Raw genomic sequence first — 22214 nt, 5'->3', positions numbered from 1 at the left:
TAATTGTCTATCTTATGACTGCAGCCAGGGGCTATGTTGTGCCCTGGTCAGAGATTCCACCCCTGATCAGCCCCTGCATGCTGAAAGAGAATCCTCTGCCCTGCAGGCTCCTCTGACAATCAAAACTATGCCCCAAAGAGAGAGTCCATGGGATCTGCTCTGGGTGATACCATGTGACCCTGTGGCCGATAAGGGAACTCCAAATCCACGGTCTCCAATTCTGGCTGACTGTGATTCTGTTTTTAGTATATGCGCTGCTGAAGCGAGCACTGTGATTCTGTTTTTGACACTGACAAAAATCTCTAAGCATCCAGAGAGTAGAAACTTCATTCCCAAGAGGCCCCTAGACTTCTGTGAGCAGCCACTGTGAGTTACTGCCCCAACCCCTTGTGTCTTTGCACAATTGGAATCCAGTGTGCCATGTGTAGCTTCCGAATAACCAGTAGGTGTACCTGTGTGCCATGGGAATCTCTCTGCATGTGGCAGCTTAGGACTGTCTGAACAGTAACAGTCTCTGAAAGCTATTCATCTACAGTGTCTGGCTGAGCAAGAGAATTCCAAGTGTATGTGTTTAACACAGAAAGTTTTCCCACAGCATTAAACCTCAGCCACCTTTAGTTATAGCTGGCATGGTAAGGCACCCTGCTCAGCCTTTTTCTTCTCCCTGTTGTACCTTTACTTCTTAAATAAACTGCTTACACTCAAGTATTTATCTCAGAGCCTCTGTCTGGGAGAGCCACATTCTGACAGGATTTTACTTAAAGATTTCAAGCTCAATGCTAACAAAGGCCAAGAAGAGAATAACATTTTTAAAATAGAGGAAGAATCCAATGTCCCATCCTTTCAATAGTCTATTCTTCTGCAACTCTAGTCACTGGTTAAAAAAAAAAAGTCCAAACTCAGCAAGATTCTTGGCCATTAAGATCAGGTTAGTTATAAGGAGAACTCACATTTAGTGAACTAAAGACTTTGTATGCTAATATTGTTGTTTCCTGGGAGAAATTCAGATTAGGATGTAGAGCCCTAGAAAAATGCATAGCAACCTCAACAGAATCACATATAATCAGTTTTATTGCCAGGTAAGAAATTCATATTAATATAGTGAATACATATGTTTACAAATAAACATTCTTAGAAAACAAACATGTTTTTTCTTCATTGTAGGAAGTATTATTGGTATCATAAACTCTGCAGTTGTGACAAGTATTAACACAGGTTTACTTGCAGAACATACGGTTACTAAAATATTTGCACATAAAATATGCTCCATTTACACAAAAAAACTGGAGGAATTAGATGGGGATGCCAGGCAGAGCCCAAGGCAAATGGAGGCTGAGACACTCTGGGAAGGCAAAGGAAAGCCAGACTGGCCCCCCTGGGTTGGAAATCAGCGGACAGCCAAAGAGAAGAAGAGGCTAGTGCCAGGGCGTGGAAAGAGGAGAGGACCGTCTGTTTCCATCTGGGTTTTCTTTCCTAGGTCTCCTCACCCTTGCTGTAGGATCCTTGCCTTGGAATTGGCAGTCATATGTAGCTCCACAGATCACCCCAGTGTCAGTATCATGAGGTCTGTCTACACTTCCAAGAGGAAGTCAAAGGATAAACAGGCCTTCCCTGTCCCAACTTCCCTCCTCAATTCATCCCCCTAAGCCGTCTCCCTCGGTGGAAGGTGCTGTGATGGAAGTACTTCCTGGGTTGCCCTTCTTGGAGAGTACCACTTAGGAAGTACTTGTTCTTCCTGGGCTTCATCATGGGCTTCCTCATCTTATGTAACAGGCTTTATCTTTGCTGACAAAATTAGATCTGCAGATTCCAAAGCTCCGACTTTACTGGATGGAGTTTACTTCAAAAGGGAGGAGCAAGAGGAAAAAGTAACACACTACAGACTCAGGGACCAAGAAAAACCCTTAATTAGAGTTAAGATATGGGCAAGATAAAGCGGGTAGAGGGTAAAGACCAAAGGTAAGGTAGGAGGGAGGCAAAAAAATCATAGAACCTTTGAGCTGGAAGGAGCCTCCTAGATAAACCCAGTATTTCCTTAGGTGTGGGCTGTGTACCATTAGTTTATGCAAAATGATTATATGTAGTGTACAATGGATATAGCACTATTTAACACAGACTCACCTGAAGGAAAGATTCCTTTTTAATTTACCCTTCAGTTCATCTGATTAATCCAAGGAAAGTTTCCACTGGGTACTGGTATCTTGAACAACTATAACACTTCCTAATTTCTTTTTAATAGAGCAATTATGTGCCCGACTTTAGGGTGTGAACCTTTCCACAGGTACCAGTACTTAGCTGGAATTTCATCACTGCTGCCTTCTCTTTGCACTTCTTTTAATTCTTAGTTTCTGTGTATGGCAAATGACGCTGGTTTTCTATTTATGATAAAGGTAGGAAGTTGTCCTTTTAAAAATAACATATTAAAAGTGAATCAATTTAGATATAAATATTGTGATGATGATACACAGAGATCCCTACATGTGTTACAGGTCAACAGCTAACTAATGGCAAAGGAATACTGACCATGCCCGGCACTATTGACCCTACTGTTGACTTCGGTGAGTGCTAGGGCCTCAGCATGAAGGGGTCTCTGGCCCCTGCTACATCTTTCACCACATCTCTTTATACGTGGAAACCTTATATAGTAGGTTCTTTGCAAGGTTTCAATTTAGAAACGGGCAGAGGGTTTGATATTTCAAAAAGCTCGAAAAGCTTGACCTAGTCCCAATTCTTCAGATAGGAAGCTAAGGCCCAGAGAGATCAAAGGCATTGTCAGTGTCTTCACATCTGTAGAGAGCGAGGGGGAGAATAAGTATCTGGTTGTGCTGATTCTGTGATGCCAGACTGGAGAGATGGGAGGCAGAATGTTGCAAGAAATGCTCTGTTCTTTGATCAGATCATTTGCAGTTTCTGACAACAAAAGAAACTGTGGGTTTTTTGGAGTTCCTATTAATTAGCTAAGATGTTCGGGGGCTAGTTGGAAACTTCTCACTTTATATGATATTCTCTTCTCCCTCCATGCACCTCTCTGGACTTTCACTACACAAAGAGGACTTTTAGGAAAACTGCTTTTGTTGGGACATCCCAGGGCTACTGGTTCTAAGAACCAGTCTCAAAGACATCCTCAGGAGATTCTGAGTGAATGATGAAGGTACAGGGTGTCCGGGGAGGTGACTGGGAGGAACGAGGGAAGAGTGGGAGTGTCCTTAGGGACTGCTGACAATGCAGCAGCCCCCTCAGGGGCGTTATGGGCTGGGCTCACCTACAAAGGAAGAATGGAAACAATGTCTACTCCTGCAGAAAAACAAGAGGGAGGAAGGCTAAAAGAACACAGGTTGCACTTGAGAAACAAGACTGTCATCAAACAACAGCAACACATTGAAGGCACCACCCACGCTTATAACATTTTCAGTCCAAAGCAGTTGAAGTTTGGCAGTGGTGGCAGGAATGCGCTGAAGGGGATGGGAAATCGGAGATAAACAGTTAATAGAGGACTTGTTTCTGTGGCTGTTTCAGGCCTTGGAGGTGAGGGAGAAACACCAGAAATCAGAGGCTTCTGGGTCCTCATCCCTTCTCTGTTCACTTTTCCAAATGTAGTTTTTGTAGTTGTTGTTATCGATCTGATTTCCCAAGTCTTGAAGATTTTGAACAGAAGTTTATTTGCTGTTCTTGCCTGTTTTGTAGTGGGCTTATATTGGTCCCTTTGAAACGTCGTTTAGTACTCTCTCTGGACCCTCTCCCAGCCATAAGCCCTGTCTCTCCCATTTCCATGCTCATGGGCTCTACGGGAGTCCTCCAAAACGCTCTTTCTTTCCCATCGCTGTCAGTGGGTTCAGGGTCCATTTATTTTTTGTGATTTTGAGTGTTGTGGGGTTTTTTTTGCTTTCAACATTGATATGAAAAGTACTATTGATACAATGGTTGGGGTCCGGTTACTGTCCCACAATTGTCACCATTTTGTATCCATATCACCTCTTGGGATTAGAAAATGCTTATAATGTGGACATATTCCTCCCAAGGCAACTCCTCTCTAAAGTGCAGTCTTGTCTTCTGTCCACCCTCATTCTTTCTCTACTTGCCTTTCACCCAGAAACAGACAGCACGTGCCAAATGACATATGTGCTCCAGTGGACAATTTCTCTAAATTGTGCTACTTGTCTATATTTTTTTTCATCATGGATTTCACTTTCAAGTTAGGAGGAAAAGAAAAATTAGCCCCATGGTTTGGGCATGTGAGTTGGCCACCTTGGGCCTGAAGCTGACTGTGCCTCAGTTTCCCCTTTTCGGTATTGCTGAATGTCCATGCTTCAGTTCTTCCCCCACCTGACGCTTTAGGCATGACCTAGGAGAAGCGTGATTCTGCATCACCAGTAGGTCCGCAGTCGGTTCCCATTGGGAGTGAGTGTGGGTGCGTGCGGAGGGGCAGGGCAGGGCAGGGCAGGGATGGTGTGGGCCGGGATGTTTTTTGCCTCTCTCAGTTGAGTGTGGTCTCCAGGGTGCTCTCTGCAGCGACAACTCAGACAGTCACTTCCGTTTTGCTGTTGGTGATGAAGTATGGCTGTGTGGGTGGATAGTGCTGGGAGCGAGTTCCCAAGGGCTCGCTGGAGCCCGACTCGGCTGCGCCCAGCTTGCCCTTGTTGCCATACGCCTGCCGCCGGAGAGACTGCTCATTGGGGTCCCAGCCTTTAAAGCTGGCGGTGGAGTTGTAGGCCAGGGGGTGTTGGGGCATCTTGTTGGGGCGAGACTTCTGTCCATTCTGCTTGGCAGGCCCGTGCTCAGGGCTGAAGGCCCGGGGCTCGTCCTCCACTCTTACCGGGTGAAGAGGTAGGTTCCCCTTGGCAGCCAGCTCAGCCAGGTGCCGTCGCTTGGAGTAGAAGTCGTCATTGACCTTGTCAGCTGTATAGTGGGACAGATGGATGGACAGGGGGAGGAGAGAGAGGAGAAAGAAAGTTAGGACTGGAAGGTCAACCCAATAGAGCAGAAAAATGGGCCAACAGTGCAAACAGAACACCATACAACTCCACCTGGAACAAGACAGGAAACAGGATCATCATGTCCTTTCCACAAACAAAAGCAAGACCAAGCAGGTTAAGGGCATGCCAGAGGGGCTCGCTGGATCCCTCCAGGTAAAAATGTCTCCCACCACAGTCCCACCTTGTCTTCTTCCATCCTTAGCCTCCCTACAAAATGCAAGTGTTGTTTCTTCATTTGCTAAACAATATATTCTCAATGGAGAAAACATTCAACCTGTTGAGAAATATTAATATCTATCACCTACCACTCAAGACAGATAATGTCAATTGCTGAACATACTTTCTTCTGGTCTTTTTAATAAACAGTTTAATTTGGGACTTTTATTGGTTTGATTGGTTAATTTCATTTTTGCTTTTAGCATTAAGCACAGTTGTGTTCAAATCCCAACTCTGCCACCATCCAGCAGTGTTACTTTTGCTAAGTCAACTTCCATTACCATCAGCCTCTGCATAAAGGAGTTACAATAAAAAGTGTATTTCACATGGATTTGACGTGCATAAAATTCTTAGATGTTAGCTACCATCATTATCATCTGTATCATCATAAAAAACGATTTCAATTCCTCCTGTAACATTCTATCAAGCATTTCTCCATCTCATTATCCCAACAAGCAGCACTTTAATACCTATGTGATATTTCACTGAGCAGAGACATCAAAATTAATCAGTCTCCCCACTGATGAACATTTAAGTTGCACTTATGTTTTGCTATTATAAATAAGGCTGGGATGAGAAACTTTTGGCCTATATTCTATATTTAAAATTTTGAACTTAGTGTCATCCTAAAAATATTTTCTTAATCTACATCATGGAATTGCCAAATCGTGGTCCTCTGAGTACCATCAAAACTAGCTACTATCTCTATTTGTAAATAAAGTTTTATTGGAAACAAAGCCACACCCATCCACATATATATTGTTTGTGGCTGCTTTTGCTCTGCTATAGCTGTGGTACAATTGAGTACTTGGTGACAGACACTGTATGGCCTGAAGATCCTGAAATATGTATGATCCAATGCTAGAAGGAAATGTTGCTTGACACCTGATCTGGATTACCCAAAGTACATGGCCAAAGATTATAAATAGTGTTAAGGACCATGATACATGTTTCCAGCTTCTCTTCAGAAGAGCTATACCAATTTTCACTCTATTTCACCACACTCTCCTGCAATGAATGATTTCTCTTTCCCTTCCTTTCTTCTTTTTATTTCCTTACTTGATGATTTTATGACTCTTTATTTTCTATCTTGAAATTTTAAATTGTTATACAATTTTAAAATTAATTTTTTTTTCTTTTGGTACCAGGGATCAAACTTGGGTCCTTGTGCTTGCAAGGCAAGCGGCAGAACCACTGAGCTAAATCCCCAGCCTAAAATTAATTTCTTACTGATAAACTTTTGAAATTACATCTTTCAGGAAACAGGATTATCTGCTGTTCCTTCATCCCCATTTCTGACATCCCCAAGTGTTACAAGTATGAGTTTATATAAATTCACAGAAACCATCCTGGCTCCATGTTTCTTTCTCATTTGATCCTTTCAATAACAAAGGTAGGAAATATGAGGACTATTACTCCTGCTTGACAAATTAGAGAACTGTCAAGCTCAGGGCCATGAAATGATTTAACTAAGTTAGCCAAGGCTAATGGCTGAACCAAGTTGGAACAGTCCAATAAGCACTTTTTGATGCATTTGAAAGGTGATTGAAGGAAAGCTTTTGTTCCACTTGTTCCCTCTGTGTCTGTAGCAGACATCACTCATTGATCACAGAGCCATTTCTGGTAAGCTTGGGCTCTGCTTCCACTCTTAAGCACAACACTCCAAGAAACCATGTATTAATTGTCTAGGTTTACCATGATGTCAGGTAGATTTCCTTATATCCAATTAGCTGTGACCGAGCCTTTCAAGAGAAAGTTCCCCTTTCCCTAAATTCTACAACTAACTGAAGGTAACTATGTCAAAGTCAAAAGGAATCTTAGAGTTTGCTACCAAAAATGAAAGAAGCACATATTCTTGAAATATCGTGAGTTACTTAAGATGGCACCAATTAATATTAGGGCTGGGTAGAACTCCATCATCTTGTCTTCCAGAAGAAAGTTCTAGATTTCCAGCACCATGAGATTTCAACAAAAGAATACTCTAAAATTCCTGCTTATGCAGTACTTTCAAATTCATCCACCCAGTTACCTCTTGGGAGTAGTATTCCATAGCATCCTCTCTCAAAGAGATGAATCCATCACTCCTCAGATTTCTTCTTCAGGTTCTTCCTCATCTCTTGCAAGGGACCACCCACTACCCAGCTGCTCAATCTAGAAACTTGGGAGCTAGTGCTGACCTTATCATCCTGTTCTCTCCCATCACAACTGAAGCTCCAAATGCTTCCCAATGCCTCTTCTTGTTAGCAGAGATTGAGCCCAGGGAGCTAATACTAAGCTACATCTCCAGTCCTTTTTAAAAATTTTTTTTAAAATTTTGAACCAGGGTCTCACTAATTTGCCCAGGACTCAAACTCTGAACCTTCTGCCTCAGCTTCCTCGAGTGCTACAAGGGTGCTCTGTACTGCTCCTCCGCAGTTAGTGCCCTAACTGAGCCACTGAACTGGCCTTGCTGTCACATGTCCCCTGCCAACTCACTCTCATGGTGCAGTCAAAGGCATGGATCTGAGATGAAGAGATAATGTCATGACCTACCAAAACTCCTTCAAGCCACTTGTTCAGTCATTTAATTATTCATCAGACAGGCATCTGCCTTGTGCTAGACACTGGAAATACAAGGGAGAGTCAGAAGTAGACATGGTCCCTGTCCTTATAGAATGGACATTCTATTAGGGAGGCAAAGACAGGAACCAAATAATTCTACAGATTACCTATAATTTTATATATGGCAAGTACTATGTACAACTAACCAGTCTTATGAGTGTAATGGGGTTCCTGATCTGATGTAAGAACCATAGCTATGGGCTGGGGTATCAGACCCACTCACTTACAGCAGACTCACTCTTGCTCATCTTTTAGGACTTAGCAGGCCCCTGATTCCCCCAAGCTCCCTCAACCACCTCTGCTGTCTCCATCAGAATGCTGACTACGCTATTATCTGTCTCCATGGTCACATATGTGTCTCCACTAGAGTGCGAGCTCTTTGAGAGCAAGAACCTTCATTCCATCTGTGTGGTTTGGTGGTTTCAATCCTGGCAGCAAATGATGGAAAATTGCATGGGGTCGTTCTTCAAGTATTCAGATACTTAGACCCCTCTCCAAATCTATTTAATCAGGATGTGGCCCCAATAAAGAACTTAATAAAGCTCAGGTGATTCTAATACAAAGCCAGGGTTGAAAACCATAGGAATGGCCCCAGCATCTATCACAGTGCCAGCACAAAATTTTATAGAGAACTAAAGAGAAGTGACTTCCTAAATCATTCCCATCATCCTCAGCCACCTCCCCATGAGGCACTTCTCCCTACTAAGAAGTCTAAAGCAATCAGATTCCTCTGTGATAGACTCTTCTCCATGACACTTATCATGGCTGCCATTTCAACTTGTCTATGCAGGGTATTAATTATTGTTTATCTCACTAAGGCAACACCAGGTCTGATTAGCACCCACTATTATATAAGCAGTATCCATCCTAGTTCCTAGTAAGTACTAGGTACTCAATAAATATTCAACGAATGCATTTATGAGCAAAACACTGTGAGCATGTAAAGAACATATCAGGGCAAGAGTAGAGGAGGAATATTCTTTCCTACTTCTTTCCCAGTCATCTCTTAATGAAAATCTCACTCACCTTTGTTAAGTGCCCAGTCATGGTTCTGAATCATTCATTCCCATGTTCCTATTTCCAGATACTAAGCTAATGTCTGCCCAAAGCAAGTTGCAAAGATCCCTATTTCTGAAAAATGGATAAAACTGATTACGAATTAGATGTAGGTGATGGAATGAGCAATGTCTTCTCAGAAAGTTCCAAGGAAATATAGAAACAGCTGCATTCAACTCTTGCCATGTCCATGCAGAGTGGGGAGAACCTCTATTAAGAGGCAACACTGAGTACTACATGGAGAATCTCTCCCTCCTCCATACCAAACTTGAGTTGATCTCCTAAGTGAACCTGGTACTGGGTGCTCCTTGGAAACAAAATGTGTTTGGCATTTGGAGTAACAATGAAGTGGACAAGAAAGTCCACAGACTCTGAAATCAGACAGACCTTGGGGTGCCACTTAATCCCTTGGGTGTGAGATGGGGAAAATATACTCTTACATTTCCATGAGATACACAAGCTACATGTGACAATTCCTGAAATACAGTAACTTTGATACATATATTTTCCTACCTCCTGTCTTATAAAAGAAGCACTGCGTTAAATTCAACTGACACTTGTGCAACTTACTAGGCACAAAGGAGGCATTCATCTAAACCAATAGACCCTTTTTACTTTCATCCCTTTTCTCTTCCTTCCACCCACCATGTATGCTGAGTGCTTAGCTTATTCCATGAGAGACCATACGAGGAGGACTTGAGGAAGTACCTTTCACTGAGATCTGCAGGTAAAGAGAAATAAAACCCTGTAGTATATTGCAAGAGTGGCCGTAATGTTTTTCAACTCTCCCCATCCAGAGGTAGACTCTATTTCTCCACATCTCAAGTGTGGCCTATATTGTAGCTGGATTTCACCAGTAAATTGTAGCAGCTTCCAACATTAGCCATTTGAAACTCTCCCTCCGTATGAAGGAGGAAGAGGATGAGAAACCCACAGGCCAGTTAACCACATTCACCACACCCAGCAGCCTTCAAACTTTCACATATCCAGTGAGGTCATCCTGGACAGTACAGCCATAAGCCCACCTGCCATTTAGTCTCATGTACTGAGCAAACCTTGCACAAAGCAGCCAACTCATCTAGTCCAAACAAGAACTGCCCAGCTGAATCAGAATCATGATCCCAATAATTGTTTGCTATGCTAAGCTTTGTGGGGTCGTTTGTTATGCAACAGCAGATAACTGATGCATGCCGGCAATCACTGAGGTAAGAAGAAGCATGGTAGCTTTGAAAGCTCATCTGTGTGGTAGAGTGAAGAAAGTAAGGTTATCCTTCAATCATCAAATGTCCTGTGGGCAAGACTGTATCATTCATACTTATTTATTTGACCTATCTATTCATGGAACTATCAGGTGTTTTTAGAGAAGCAAAGCACAGATTTGGGTACCTCAGGCAGGAAATTATTCTCTAAAGAGATATTTTCAGGATTATTTCAACAACCAGAAGGTGGCAGGAGGTTGGGTGGATGAACCACTTATACCACCTGGAAATTCAGTTTTCATGAAACCTTCTCCCACAGTATTTTCTGTCCCCCTCTGATCTGGAGCCAGACAAGGGTAAAGAACTACTTATCTGGCAACTCTGCTTTCTGCACTGTGGTCCTTGTCTTAGTATATTAAAAAGCTCTTTGCAAAAAGAAATAATGGATTCATTCAACAGTCTTTTAAGCTCCATTAATAAATGCATTAACCTAATCAGGCCCCAGTACCTTGTGGGCAGATGGCTGACAAGTTGACCACACAACAGATGTGTGAGCCTTTCAATAACACTGGCCCTTTCCGATTTGATTTTTTTTTCCATTTAAAAAAAGAGGGAGAAAGAAAGAAAAAAGGTACTTTTCTTCCAATGAGCCTAATTGCCTTGAAGGAACTGGGGCTGCAAAATTAAACTGTACCTTCCTCCATCTGTCTCTCTCTTAATTAGCAGCAGACACTTGTACAGGTGCGGGCAGGATGGAGCCTTGCTTCCGTGGAACTAGAGAGCATCAAGGTAATAACCAGTTTCCAAGACAAGCTGCACATCTGAGAGGTTCAGCAGGTGGTCTTCCACCTACCTTCTTTCCTTGGGCCAAAAATATCTCGAGGAGGGCTTCCTATAGCTCATTCCCACCTGGTGATACTCTTGAGTCTTGCTTGGTAAATTTCACCTGGTACATAATACCTCAACTAAGCTTTTGCAATTCCTCATCTGTCTGTCTTTGGCTGAAAAATATAATAGACTACACCAATTAAGCTTCTCATCATATTTAAGCACACAATCAAATTCTCTGCAATGGTCTCAAATCTATAACCCAGACTCTGGCTATTTGTCCACTCTCCTTTATTCCATACTGATAGGGACTCATCACAACTGCAGCAAAGTACCATTGCTGTAACAACAGAAATTTCTCTTACAGTTCTGGAGGTCAGAAGTTTCAATCAAGGGAAGTGTTAGCAGGGCTACAGTTCCTCCGCAGGCTCTAGGGAGAATCCCTCTTTGCCTCTCCTGGTTTCTGTTTGTTACCAGCAATCTGGGCATCCATAGTCTGGCAGCTCCATTGCTCCAGTCCCTGCCTCAAGCTTCACATGGTTATCTCCTGTGTGTGTGCATGCCCAATTTTCTCTTTGGTAAAGACACCAACCACTGGCTAAGGACCCACATTAATCTAGTATGATCTTATTTTTACTTGATTATACCTGCAAAGACCCTATTTCCACATTCATTCACAACTTGAGGTTATAAGTGAACACAGATTTGTGGAGACATGATCCAACCCAGTATATTGGATTCCTTTCTGTTCCACAAGCTTGTTACTATCTCAGGACCTTTGGACATCATTCTTGCTTTTCCCAAAGGTCAAAATTGTCTTTGTCATCTGGTTCTCTGGCCAAAGGCTGCCTCTTCGATAACCTCTCCTGAAGACCCTAAGGAGACACCCCACCAGTTGCATTTATGACATCCCTCTATTTAACATGTCTAAAGCTTACGAAATTATCTTTCTTAGTTACTTGTGCATTATCTGTCTCCCTTGACTAGAACATAAGCTCCATCTAGGGCAGAGATTTTATCTGTTCCACTTAATACTACTTCCCTGACATCTAGCCTGTGCCCAGTACATAGCTGGGGCGCAATAACATGCATTTGATGAAGGAAAGCACTAAAGGTATTTCATTTCCAATGATATTCTCTAATACATTAGAAATGGGCAGGAGGTTTTACTGTCTATTTACCTGGTCTGTATCACAAGAGACTAGGTGATCTGTTCTTTCTTGGGATTGAAAGGCTAGAGCTTTAAAGACTTTTATTTCTTGGGCAGGTGCACTACACTTTATATATCTGCTTGGAAGTTTGCAGAGGCCTGGATAATCTTTAGCATACTCAGTTTGGGGGAGAGCAGAATAAAGTCGGGGGTGGGGGCAGGAGTGGCTAAAGAGACTAGATATGGTGGAAGGCTGGGTGTTTACACACTCTCTTTCCCTATTTCCCTACTCTAATCAGTGGAAAACTGAGTAATAGCTCACTTTTTATTAAGTATGTGCTACATTTCAGGTACTTTGGTGGAGAGTTTACATTTGTTACCTCTTTTAATACTCTCAGCATGCTAATGAGGTATGTGCTATTATTGGTTTGATTTTATAAGTAGGGAAACTGAGTCTCAGAGAGGTTTGGCAACTTGTCCAAGTGATGGACCTGGAATTTGAAACCATGATACATGGCTCCACTGCTTGACTTTCTGGTCACAACATTCAGCATGTATTGAACCATTTGTCTGCATTGTAGAAGATGACTGTTTGACAAGGGTCTATGTGCAGGGTAATATGCCCTCAAAACTACGGGGGTGAAAATAATGCAGAAAAATACTCTTCTTGATTCTTTGTTTCAAAACATCAGAGACTGAGGGACACACGTACATGTATTCTCAAAAGCAAACATCAGCATGTCACGATCGGAAGTTAAATGAGACCCCAATGCCTACCCCTAACATAGCCAAATAAATCTACCTTTTTCTTCTTTCAGTTGAGATAGGAGAAAAGTGCTGGAGGTGACATGAGACTCTTCCTGCCAGGCCCTGGTTCTTCCAGCCTTCTGTTGGCTACTTCCTTAGGAGAGGTATGGGTCCCAGAATCTTCTGAGGTGTGCTGGCATTGGCTGTACACAAACAGCTCCTACCCCAGAGCTGAGTTACATAAGGAGTCACATGCTTCGCACAGAACTGAGAGGAGACTGGGGCTTCTTCACCTTCACCCCAGGCTGGGCACTCTCTGAGAACTTTTCATGTATTTTCTCATTTATTTGGCCTTCTGTCTCAGTGGGGTAGATACAGTTGCCATGGCAATATAGTGAAATCATATTTTGAGATATTCATCAATATTTTTTCCTTGTGCTTCCACTGTCCCTGCCCTACCCCTCAGAGAGCTACATTTCTGATGATGATGAGAGCCAAAGTACTGGCTCTGAATCTCAGAGTAGTCTCCTGAGAGCTATAGTAGAGTCCCTGGTCTTAAAAGGCAAGACATCAGCAGCAAGAGCAGGAAAACGTTGAGACAGAAAGAGGAATAAAAAGTGCTGATAATTTGAAGGGTGCAGTTCACCAGTGCATATAACAGAATTTGGAAGTACGCACATCTGATTTTAGTGACTGTAAAATCTTCTTTACAATACAGAGGTGAGAATGTGAACTTTAAAAGCAGCTGGAAATGGGTTTAAATCTCAACTCTTCCCCTTACAGCCTTGAGACCTTAAGCAAAGTTTTACCAATAAAATTAAAAATGAAATAATGTGGCCTATGTAGCAGGGTGGCTGGGAGCACTGAAGAGAACCATGCAGAGTCATCTGTGCCAAAGGCCTTGCCTCACAGTAGGCATTCAATAGATTGCAGCTGCTATTGCTGTCTTTGTTAGAAAATAAAATGACTATCAAGTGAGGATAATTAAATCTACTTTGCAGAGTGCAGTGAAGGAGTACATGAGACTAGGTATGTAAAACCTCACAACACTGTTCATGGCAAACACATGTATAACCTCATCTGGAAGACAGTGTAGATGGTTACATCTGCTATACTTATCTACTGGGTCACACTTGTTCTAGCCTTTCTCTTGGGTACAAGTTCATCCAATTCCAAACTAGACTTCTTAGCCTTCTTGGAAGCCAAACGTAGCCATGTGGCTGATCTCTCATCAGTGACTGATCCTTTATCAATGGAATGCTGGCAAAAGTAATGCCTCCAATTTCCACCTTGCCTTACTTGCTTAAAAGAAAACAGCTTTCCCAGGTTGGTGACCTCTCTTTTTCCTTCCCAAAGGCTAGAGTGATGCGATGACAGTAACCAACTGTAACAATGTGGAGGAGGACACCACCATAGCGGATGGTAGGGCAACAAGAATGGAGGCCGTGGGGGGTCCCTGGGTGACCACTTGTAGTGGAGCTGCCCCACCAACCTGGACCACTATCTTGAGTGAGAAACATGTCTTTCTCTCATTCCACTGTATTTACATTGACTTTTGGTAATGTCAGACAATATTTACTCTAATTTATTAAGAAGTTATTTCTGGGTCTCTGCCTTGTTTTCTTCCTTCACAAGCTAAATTAAAATGTAAAAGGGGGACAGTTTATGTTGTCAATAAAATACCCAGGCATTCTCTCATTTTGAAATCCGGAGCTGGACAGGTTCCTGAGGCTATCTCAGCAGGGAGGAACAAGAAAGGCAGGAAAAAAGCTAAGCTGCCCAGGCAGGAGTGGGAGCAGGAAGGAGATGGGAAGATTTGTCTTTATGGTGAATTAGCCCAGTTTCCCCTGGTTTGGGTCTTTGCTGAAGAGACATAAGTAGAGAGAGGTGCATTTGAACCAGGTCCTAAAGAAGCTCAAGGCATTGGGCTCTCCCCATGAGACACCACATCTTTCCTGAAGCACACCTAAGAGGAAACCAGAAAGGGATGTGCAGGAGCCTGGCCCTTTTTCAGTCTTAACCCCAAAGGCTCCTGTTAGGAGATCTTGCTCCCTTCACTGGAGAGGATTCTGAAACTGCCTGGGCTGGGCTTTGCAGTATGCTGTCCAGGCTGCTCCATGAGCCACCTTTGTTGCAGCTGCCAGGAGCCCACTTTGTGTCTCTTGCTGCTGACAGTCCTCTGAAACCTCAGGCCCTTTGTCTCTTCCCTTAGGCATTTAGGCCATGCAGTTGCCATGTTCAGAAAGGCTGTTGAACAAAGGTACAGAGGTTCATGCTTCAGCCACGGCTGACCACAGAGCCCAACACAACAGGTCCCCATTAGAAACTGCAGATTTCGCACTGCCTTTCCACACATCCCATGTCACTGCTCCATAGATGGGGACACTTCTTTTCAGAAATTCATTGTGTGGTTTGTCTTCTGATCAGCCTCTGTGTTGGTGAAATTTTATACAACTGGTGTCTTTTAAATGAAGCAAATTAAGGATAAGAATCCTTTGTCCTACTTGTCATTTTCCACTTTGCTGTATCTCTCTGTGAATCATCTTAAAGTGGATCATTGTAAGATTTGGGACCCTATGTTAGATTACTACATGAATCGATTCTTTGCCCTTCCCTGTATCCATACTCATTTCCACATGACTCTGAAGATCCTCTTTGGAAAAAAGGAAAAGAGACTACTGTTTCCCCAACACTGGATTCTAAGTTCATCCAAGTGACTAGGGATGTTAGCAGGCGTGATGTAAACAGAAGTTTGCTGGGTTTTGGTTGTGCTCTTGCAGGCTGGCCATCGTGAGAAAGTGTCTGGCTCCCTTCTCTGAGGATAAGACTCACAGAGCAAGGCAGAGCCACCTCAGCCATTCCTGCTTAAATCCAGCCTAGATCAGTCAACATCCAGCCAGCTCCCAGACAGATAAGTGAATCAGCTGAGACCTGAACACTCCACGTCAGCATAAGTCACTAGCACGTAGACTCCTGATCTGAATAAATGCTGAGCTCAAGAAACTGTAAGCCATGATATTTGAGGTCCTTTGTCACACGTGTTATGTGGCAATAGATAACTGACAAAAATACAAATAATTCATTCACCCTACTTCTGGGAGGAGTACTCAATTTTCAGGTGGGATTCACTTTCCCCCTTTTCTTAACCCAGGTGGTTTAGATGACATACTATACTTCTCTCTTTCTCCCCAGGGACTACAAACAGCCCATTTGATGCTTTCACTGTCACAATTTGTTCAGAGGTTGGCATATGACAGGGCAAGCCAATCAGAGAATAAGCTGGAATCTTTATGGAAATACTGGGACTAAAATGACAAATATCCCAAACTTTCCATTTTATATAGGCCATATTAGCTCAAGTTCCAGGACATCCAAATATATAACCACAAGTGTGGAAGTAGCATTGTGTCTAGAATATACTGTAGGTCAACTTACTCCCACCCGGCTGATTTTCTATTTTTCAGTCCTTCTTTAGAAAAGACAAGATTTACTTCAAATGGCATCCCCAGCTTCATTTAATAATTTATTAATTCAATGAATGTTAAGCACCTAGTATGTGCTGTGGGCAACCAGAAAGGTAGCTTTGGAATAAATGGCTCTAGAGGGCTTCTGCTCAAAGGGACATGCTTTCAAACCAGCAAAATATTTACTGCAATCTTGAGGCAATGGCATTTTCTGAAAACCAGAGAACCTTCTCCACCAGCTCATTTCATGCCCTATGGGTTTGCAAGGATGCCCATGAAAGCTCCAGTGCTTGTCATGTGCTTTTCAAAGGAGCTGAACAAGAGCAGGTGGGATTTGATTTTCATTAAAAAACATCACCTCGTATCACCTTCTATCCTCCCCCTACTCTGTATCCTACTGCTCGCTACCACACCAATAACCCAAATAAGGAAATTGCAAAGGTCAGAATTTCACAAGTGATGTTCTGAAGCAGCCTCTAGGTGAGCATTCCCCCAGGATGGTCTATCGGATGTGTGCACTCCGATGGAACTGTAACCCAATTACACACTTTCTATTGCCTTGTGCTTCCCATAGTCTCTTGGATGAACGATTCTCACTGGGCTTCATCAATTTGCTTAGGAGAAAGAAAGCTAAGATCTGTTGAGAACCTACTATGGGCCAGATACTGTTGCAGCTATTTTACTTACATGATCTCATTCAAATTCCCTTCCGGAAGGATAACAAGGCAACATGACTCCATGTAACAGATGAAGGAATTAAGGCCCAGTGTTGTGAATAATTTGGCTGCCAAGTTATTCTGTTACTGCTAACATGTGACAAAGCAAGAAGCCGAATCTAAGACAGTCTACCTCTGAAGGTCTTATTTTCCAGCTGTGGCCCAGTTCAAATGACCTCTAAGAAAACTGTTTTAGTTAAGCAAACATCAAAAATATTCCTGTTGGTCTGGATTCTGTGAGAATTTGGGCTCTAGGACGAATTATGTTGGCATTTAGGTGTGGGTCTTAGAAAAAAGGTAAGTCCAAACTGTAGTGTACAGAAGAATAACACAGGAGATACATTTTAAAATGAAAATGCTGGGCCCCTTATTCAAAAGTTCCAAGTCCTTAGGAGTGGATGGGTTCAGGATTTATGTTTGTATCCTGCATCTCCAGAGATTCTGAGTCAAGCCCTTCAGCCTTTCTTTGAGGGCTGAATCCTGGTCCTGTTGAAATGTAATTTTCTTGTGTGGCCTTAGGCAACCTCACTCTCTCACGGGGGGTCCCAATTTCCTTACCTACAACAGTAGAAAAGCAGAGTGCAGTGTATTTATTTCTGAAAGACTCTTTCTCAGTCATTAAGAATACTCTCTGCAGCAGAGATGTGTGGAAATTGTGTGAGCACTAACCTCGTTTATGCATATTTAGCACCTACTGTATACCAAGCCCTGTGCTAAGAAGTTTATTCACATTTCCTCCAATTTCTTCCTCAAACCCAGTGGAGGGTGGATATTCTGACTGCCTGTATTTCAACAGTTGTAGAAATGGAAGTTTAGAGCGTGGAAGAGGCTTGGGTAAGAGTACAGAGGTGATTCCATGCAATTTAATCAGAGCATCACAGATTTCCTCAAGTTCAGTGCTGCAGAGTAGCTCTGGAAAGTTCAAATTCATTTTGCAAAGTAAAGAGATTCCAAAAGACATGCTTCATCTTGATTAAGGCTATCTGCTGGGCTTGAAGTGGTGTCTTCTCTTGGTAGATTTTAAACATACACCCCAGAAGTTACCAGCGCGGGGCACAAGTGGATCAACAGCGGTGACCACCAGGGGGCGACTTGCATGGGAAGCCCAAAGTAGTGAAAATCAGACAATGCAAAGGAGTGTAATTTCATGTCCTGTTCTGGAAGACATGATCTCTTCAAAAGTGAATCAGTCAATGCAAGTGCCATCAAGAAACTTGCATCTGCAGGATTTGGTCCTCACAGCTACCCTCTCTTATCCAAACTCTCCACGGACACCCTCTCCTCATCGACTTCTTAGTTTATGCTTGATGCTCACAAAGTGGGCCCCCAGCAACAGTTATGCCACTGTATATTAAGATGTTAACTGATGTGCCTTAAGAGAAAAGAGATCTGACATCCAAAATGCTTGGGAAATTATAAGTTAAATGGAGTTTACCAGTTTTTGTTATCAGAGAATTGAGGGTGAGGGAGGTCACGGGATTCTGCTGGCTTGATAGTAATGCCAAAATTATATAATCACCTGCATCCACTTACCACTTTCCTTCTGCTATGTACTTCGACACATATGTTAAACATTATCTCATCTTCTCAACCATCTAGGAGTAAGTGGTATCATTGTCTGCATTTTTCAGGTCAGAAAATAGGGGCTCAGAGAGGGTGAATAATTTGTGAAAGGTAACAAGACGAGTAAATGATGAAGCCAGAATTAGAATACAGAAGAATCTGAGCCTAAACCCATCATACCCAACTTGTTTCTTCCTCTTGAAGAAAGTGGCAGGACCATGCAAAACCCTCCAACTTTGTTACTATACTTCATCTTGTCTCAACATCTGCAGGTTAGTAGACAACACTACAGAAAGACCAATGACCTCAAAGAAAATTGGGCCTGGCCTACTCTGGACCCCTTTTTCCCCTCTGCAGGCAAAGCAAAATAAATAAGGGTGCATTTAGCTGGACGAGTGCAGTTAGCCTAGCGTGGATAGAAAATATCTTTCGAAACCTTTTTTTTTTTTTTCCTTTTGACCTGTCCTGAAATATTTTCTAAATGTATCAGACAACTGGCTAATCTAAGGACAGGGATGCAGACTGCCTTCAGAGGCTGTCACAGGATCCTAATGGCTTTGTTTTTCACAAGGGAGGAAAAAAATTTATGCCTCTCAAATTAGTAGGTCTGTCATGTTCCAAATTGTGTTTGCATTTCTAAAAATGGACTTTGACATGTGAACAATTATTATCTAATGCAAGACCCAAAAATCTGTCTCTAGATAGACAGAAACTGGGTAGTCAGGGGATTCTCATTAAACTTGGTTCTAAAGCTCTCTTTCCCACTGTGGGACATTATTTCCTCCCACCCAACCCCCATCCCTGAACCCAGGTGTTTCTGAGCCTCTAGGGCCCCAGTCAATCTCCCTTCTTCAGAACTGTAAACCGCAGAAAAAATGGTTCAATCTCCCAGAATGATTTCTCTACTGCAGTGATTTTCAAAGTACTATGTGCTCCCCAGACCGGCAGCAGCATCACTCTGGGAACCCACAGCAACTCGATTCTTGGTCCCCCCCCGTCAAGGCCTAGTGAAGTAGAAGCTCCTGGGTGGAGCCCGGAAATCTAGTCTTTAACAATCCACCTCCAAGTGATGCTAACATGTGCCCATGTGGCTCAAGTATGAAAACCATGAGTCTGCTGGTCGCTCCTCCCCATCACGCCCCTCACTCACACCTTCTGCAGCCTCGAAGTTAGCCCTCCACTCCATTTCCTACCCAGCCCAGTGCAGGTCTCCACTTGCCTACAAAAGCCTCTGAGTGGGTGCCCCCAACTCCAGCCCACTTTCCTTAATCACTCTCCACTTGAAAGACAGAATGCTCCCCTGAGAAGGCAAAATGGCCATGCCAATACCCTGCCTCGAGCTGAGCTTTGTCTCCTAAACTCTCTCAGCTCAAGGTCATTCACGAGCTCTACCTCCACCTCCTCGGGTCAGCTGTTTTCTTTCTATTACTGAACCCAGGAAAACATAAGGAATGAAGAATCAGAAGTGTTTCTGGTCTGTCCAGAAAAGAGCTTCTCCCATCGGCCCCTAGTGAAAAGTAGCTTAGCTAGTAGACAGTCATGAGTTCAAATTGCAGAGCAACCATTGAGCAGCTAGCTGCATGACTGAACAGGCGAAACTTACCCTTCTTCAGCCCTGGTGACCTTGTCTCTCAATGCCTACACAGTCAAATCACTGGGGAATGAAGTGACAAAATGGATATGAAGGGCCAGAACTCTGGCACATAGTAGGCAGTTAATTATGGCTACCACTCGGCCTAATCGTCCAGCTAGTTACCTTACAGATTCAAGTCTGCTAACATCTTGTCTTGCTCCTCACCACTCTGCCTAGGAAAGTAAAAAGTAGCATTCTGTTCCTCAGAAGGCTAATCATTCCCCCAGCTATTAGTCAACACCTTGATTGCATTTACCTCTCCATCAGAAGTTGTCCCCCCACACACATTAATTTACCCTGTGTTATCAAATTTTGCTTTTGTAGCTTTCTGAGAAAAAAAAGGAAAAATTCCTGGATTTCTTACCTGGGATGTTTTCTGATAGAAGAATTTTCCTTCAAGCAACAAATATTGGAAAGCAAGGGGTAGCACTGTTCAACAACTGCTCGGAGCATAGACAGACCACACTCAGGCCCACATACACATGTACACACGTACGTACACACACACACACACACACCCCTATACACTGGAACTTAGACTTGCAGACGCCACCTAAGGCAGACACAAATGTGCACTGGGTCATATACAGACACCGGGACTCTCTCTTTCTTCATTATTTAATATTAAATTTGACAACACCTGGACAAAAGAGGCAGAAAAGGCCATACGGTACCTTTTGGTGACTTAAGTGTCGCCACTGTCCAGTCACCATCAGAATTTCCTAAAAAAATAATAATTTAGAGATGCTGATCTGTGTGCAGGACACACCCTATTTGTGATGCCCTCAAACCCGGGCACTATTGCCGCCCCAGCTGCAGCCCCTAACCGGGGTAGCCCTCAGGGGACCCAGGGAACACAGGGGAGCCGAGTATGAACACGCAACTCTATCTGCCTCTGTCTGCAAGGTCTGGAAGCAGAACTGTGTTAATATCTAACAGGAGATCAAAGGAAGCCCCCTGAAAATGCTCCAGTATTTTCAATTATATAATGTAGTGAGAGAATTCTTAGGCAGTAAATCTGGCTCACAGTTTCAATTTGCTACAAAAGAGGACTATTTGAGTTACATGGGGTCACTCTGATTACACTCTGATGACAAGAGATAAATTTTGATCCTGTTTTATTGCAAACCCCACCACCACCACCAAGGTTGGGCAGCATATTATTCCAAATCCAAGCTCCAAGTTCAAGTTTGGGACAGATTCCCCTGGCCGCAACTTAAAATGCTGGGTGGGTGGAACACAGTTTGGTACCGTCATGCCTACCATGAAGTTAATATCTGAAAACTATTGTTGAATGAATGCATGAATCCAATTTTCTCCAAAGGGTCACTCTTCCCAAAGTATGGAAATTCCCCTAAACACTAAATGGATCAAGCTTGTTATTTGAGAATCCCATAATGAGTAAGTCATTGCTTTACAGAACAGATGTATGCCTGGAATTTTTGTTATAAACCAGTTTCTCCAAATTGAATTCCCTTTCAGATGTACTGAATGAGCCCTGGGAGAATCTCATATTATTAACAGAATTTCATGTTGGCTGTTTTATAAAATAAAGGAAGATGAGAAGGAACACATCTGTACTGCCCCCTTCCCTTGATGTTCCTTCTCTGTGAATCTGGGTTTTATTTAAAGCGGAGGTTACTTTACCTCCACATTACCTGGAGGTCTGGCCAATCAGTGAGTCCTACCTACTAGCTCCCCTTTCCTTTCTTAGGAATCTCCCTGGGAAGACCAAGTCCTCAACACTGTCTGCACTATTTCCAGAGGTGGTTCAGGCTGCCAACCGAGAGGAGATGCAGGGAACAGTCTGTGATCTGAATGATTATGGAGCACAGATCCGGCCCCATTTAAACATTTCTGGTTGGCCTCCCAGGCATGCCAAAGGACATTCAAATTGCCCCATTCCCTCTGTGGGTGGGAGCCCTACGCCCTACACCCTCATCACTCCCAACAGAGGGGAAACTGGCGTGGCAGGAGGAGAGTGATGAGATCGAAAGTAAGAGGGATCTGCCTGGGGTGACCCCATGTTTCTTCTCCCTCGGAGCCCTGGTCATCTGGAAATAGTGAT

The 22214-nt window shown here is 43.1% G+C and overlaps 1 protein-coding gene across 2 annotated transcripts in view; it reads right to left on the bottom strand.

The window, feature by feature from the left end:
• Positions 1-1053: 1053 nt before the first annotated feature.
• The window catches only part of Shisa9 (shisa family member 9), a 290605-nt gene continuing 269444 nt past the window's right edge, over positions 1054-22214 (bottom strand). The window contains exons 4-5 of one of the 2 annotated variants that reach the window (XM_004855849.4): positions 20821-20868; positions 1054-4896 (exon numbers count right to left, since the gene is read on the bottom strand). In XM_004855849.4, coding sequence (XP_004855906.2) covers positions 4517-4896; positions 20821-20868 — 428 coding nt within the window. In that variant the 3' untranslated portion in view covers positions 1054-4516. The remainder of the gene's footprint in view (positions 4897-20820; positions 20869-22214) is intronic. The other variant, XM_004855850.4, reaches the window with a different exon arrangement.

Source organism: Heterocephalus glaber, unplaced genomic scaffold (assembly GCF_053883595.1).
Source record: "Heterocephalus glaber isolate CG9 unplaced genomic scaffold, H.glaber_assembly_v1.0 deba00000943, whole genome shotgun sequence".
In the NCBI taxonomy this organism is placed as follows: domain Eukaryota; kingdom Metazoa; phylum Chordata; class Mammalia; order Rodentia; family Bathyergidae; genus Heterocephalus; species Heterocephalus glaber.
This window is presented reverse-complemented; position numbering and strand designations above follow the sequence as displayed.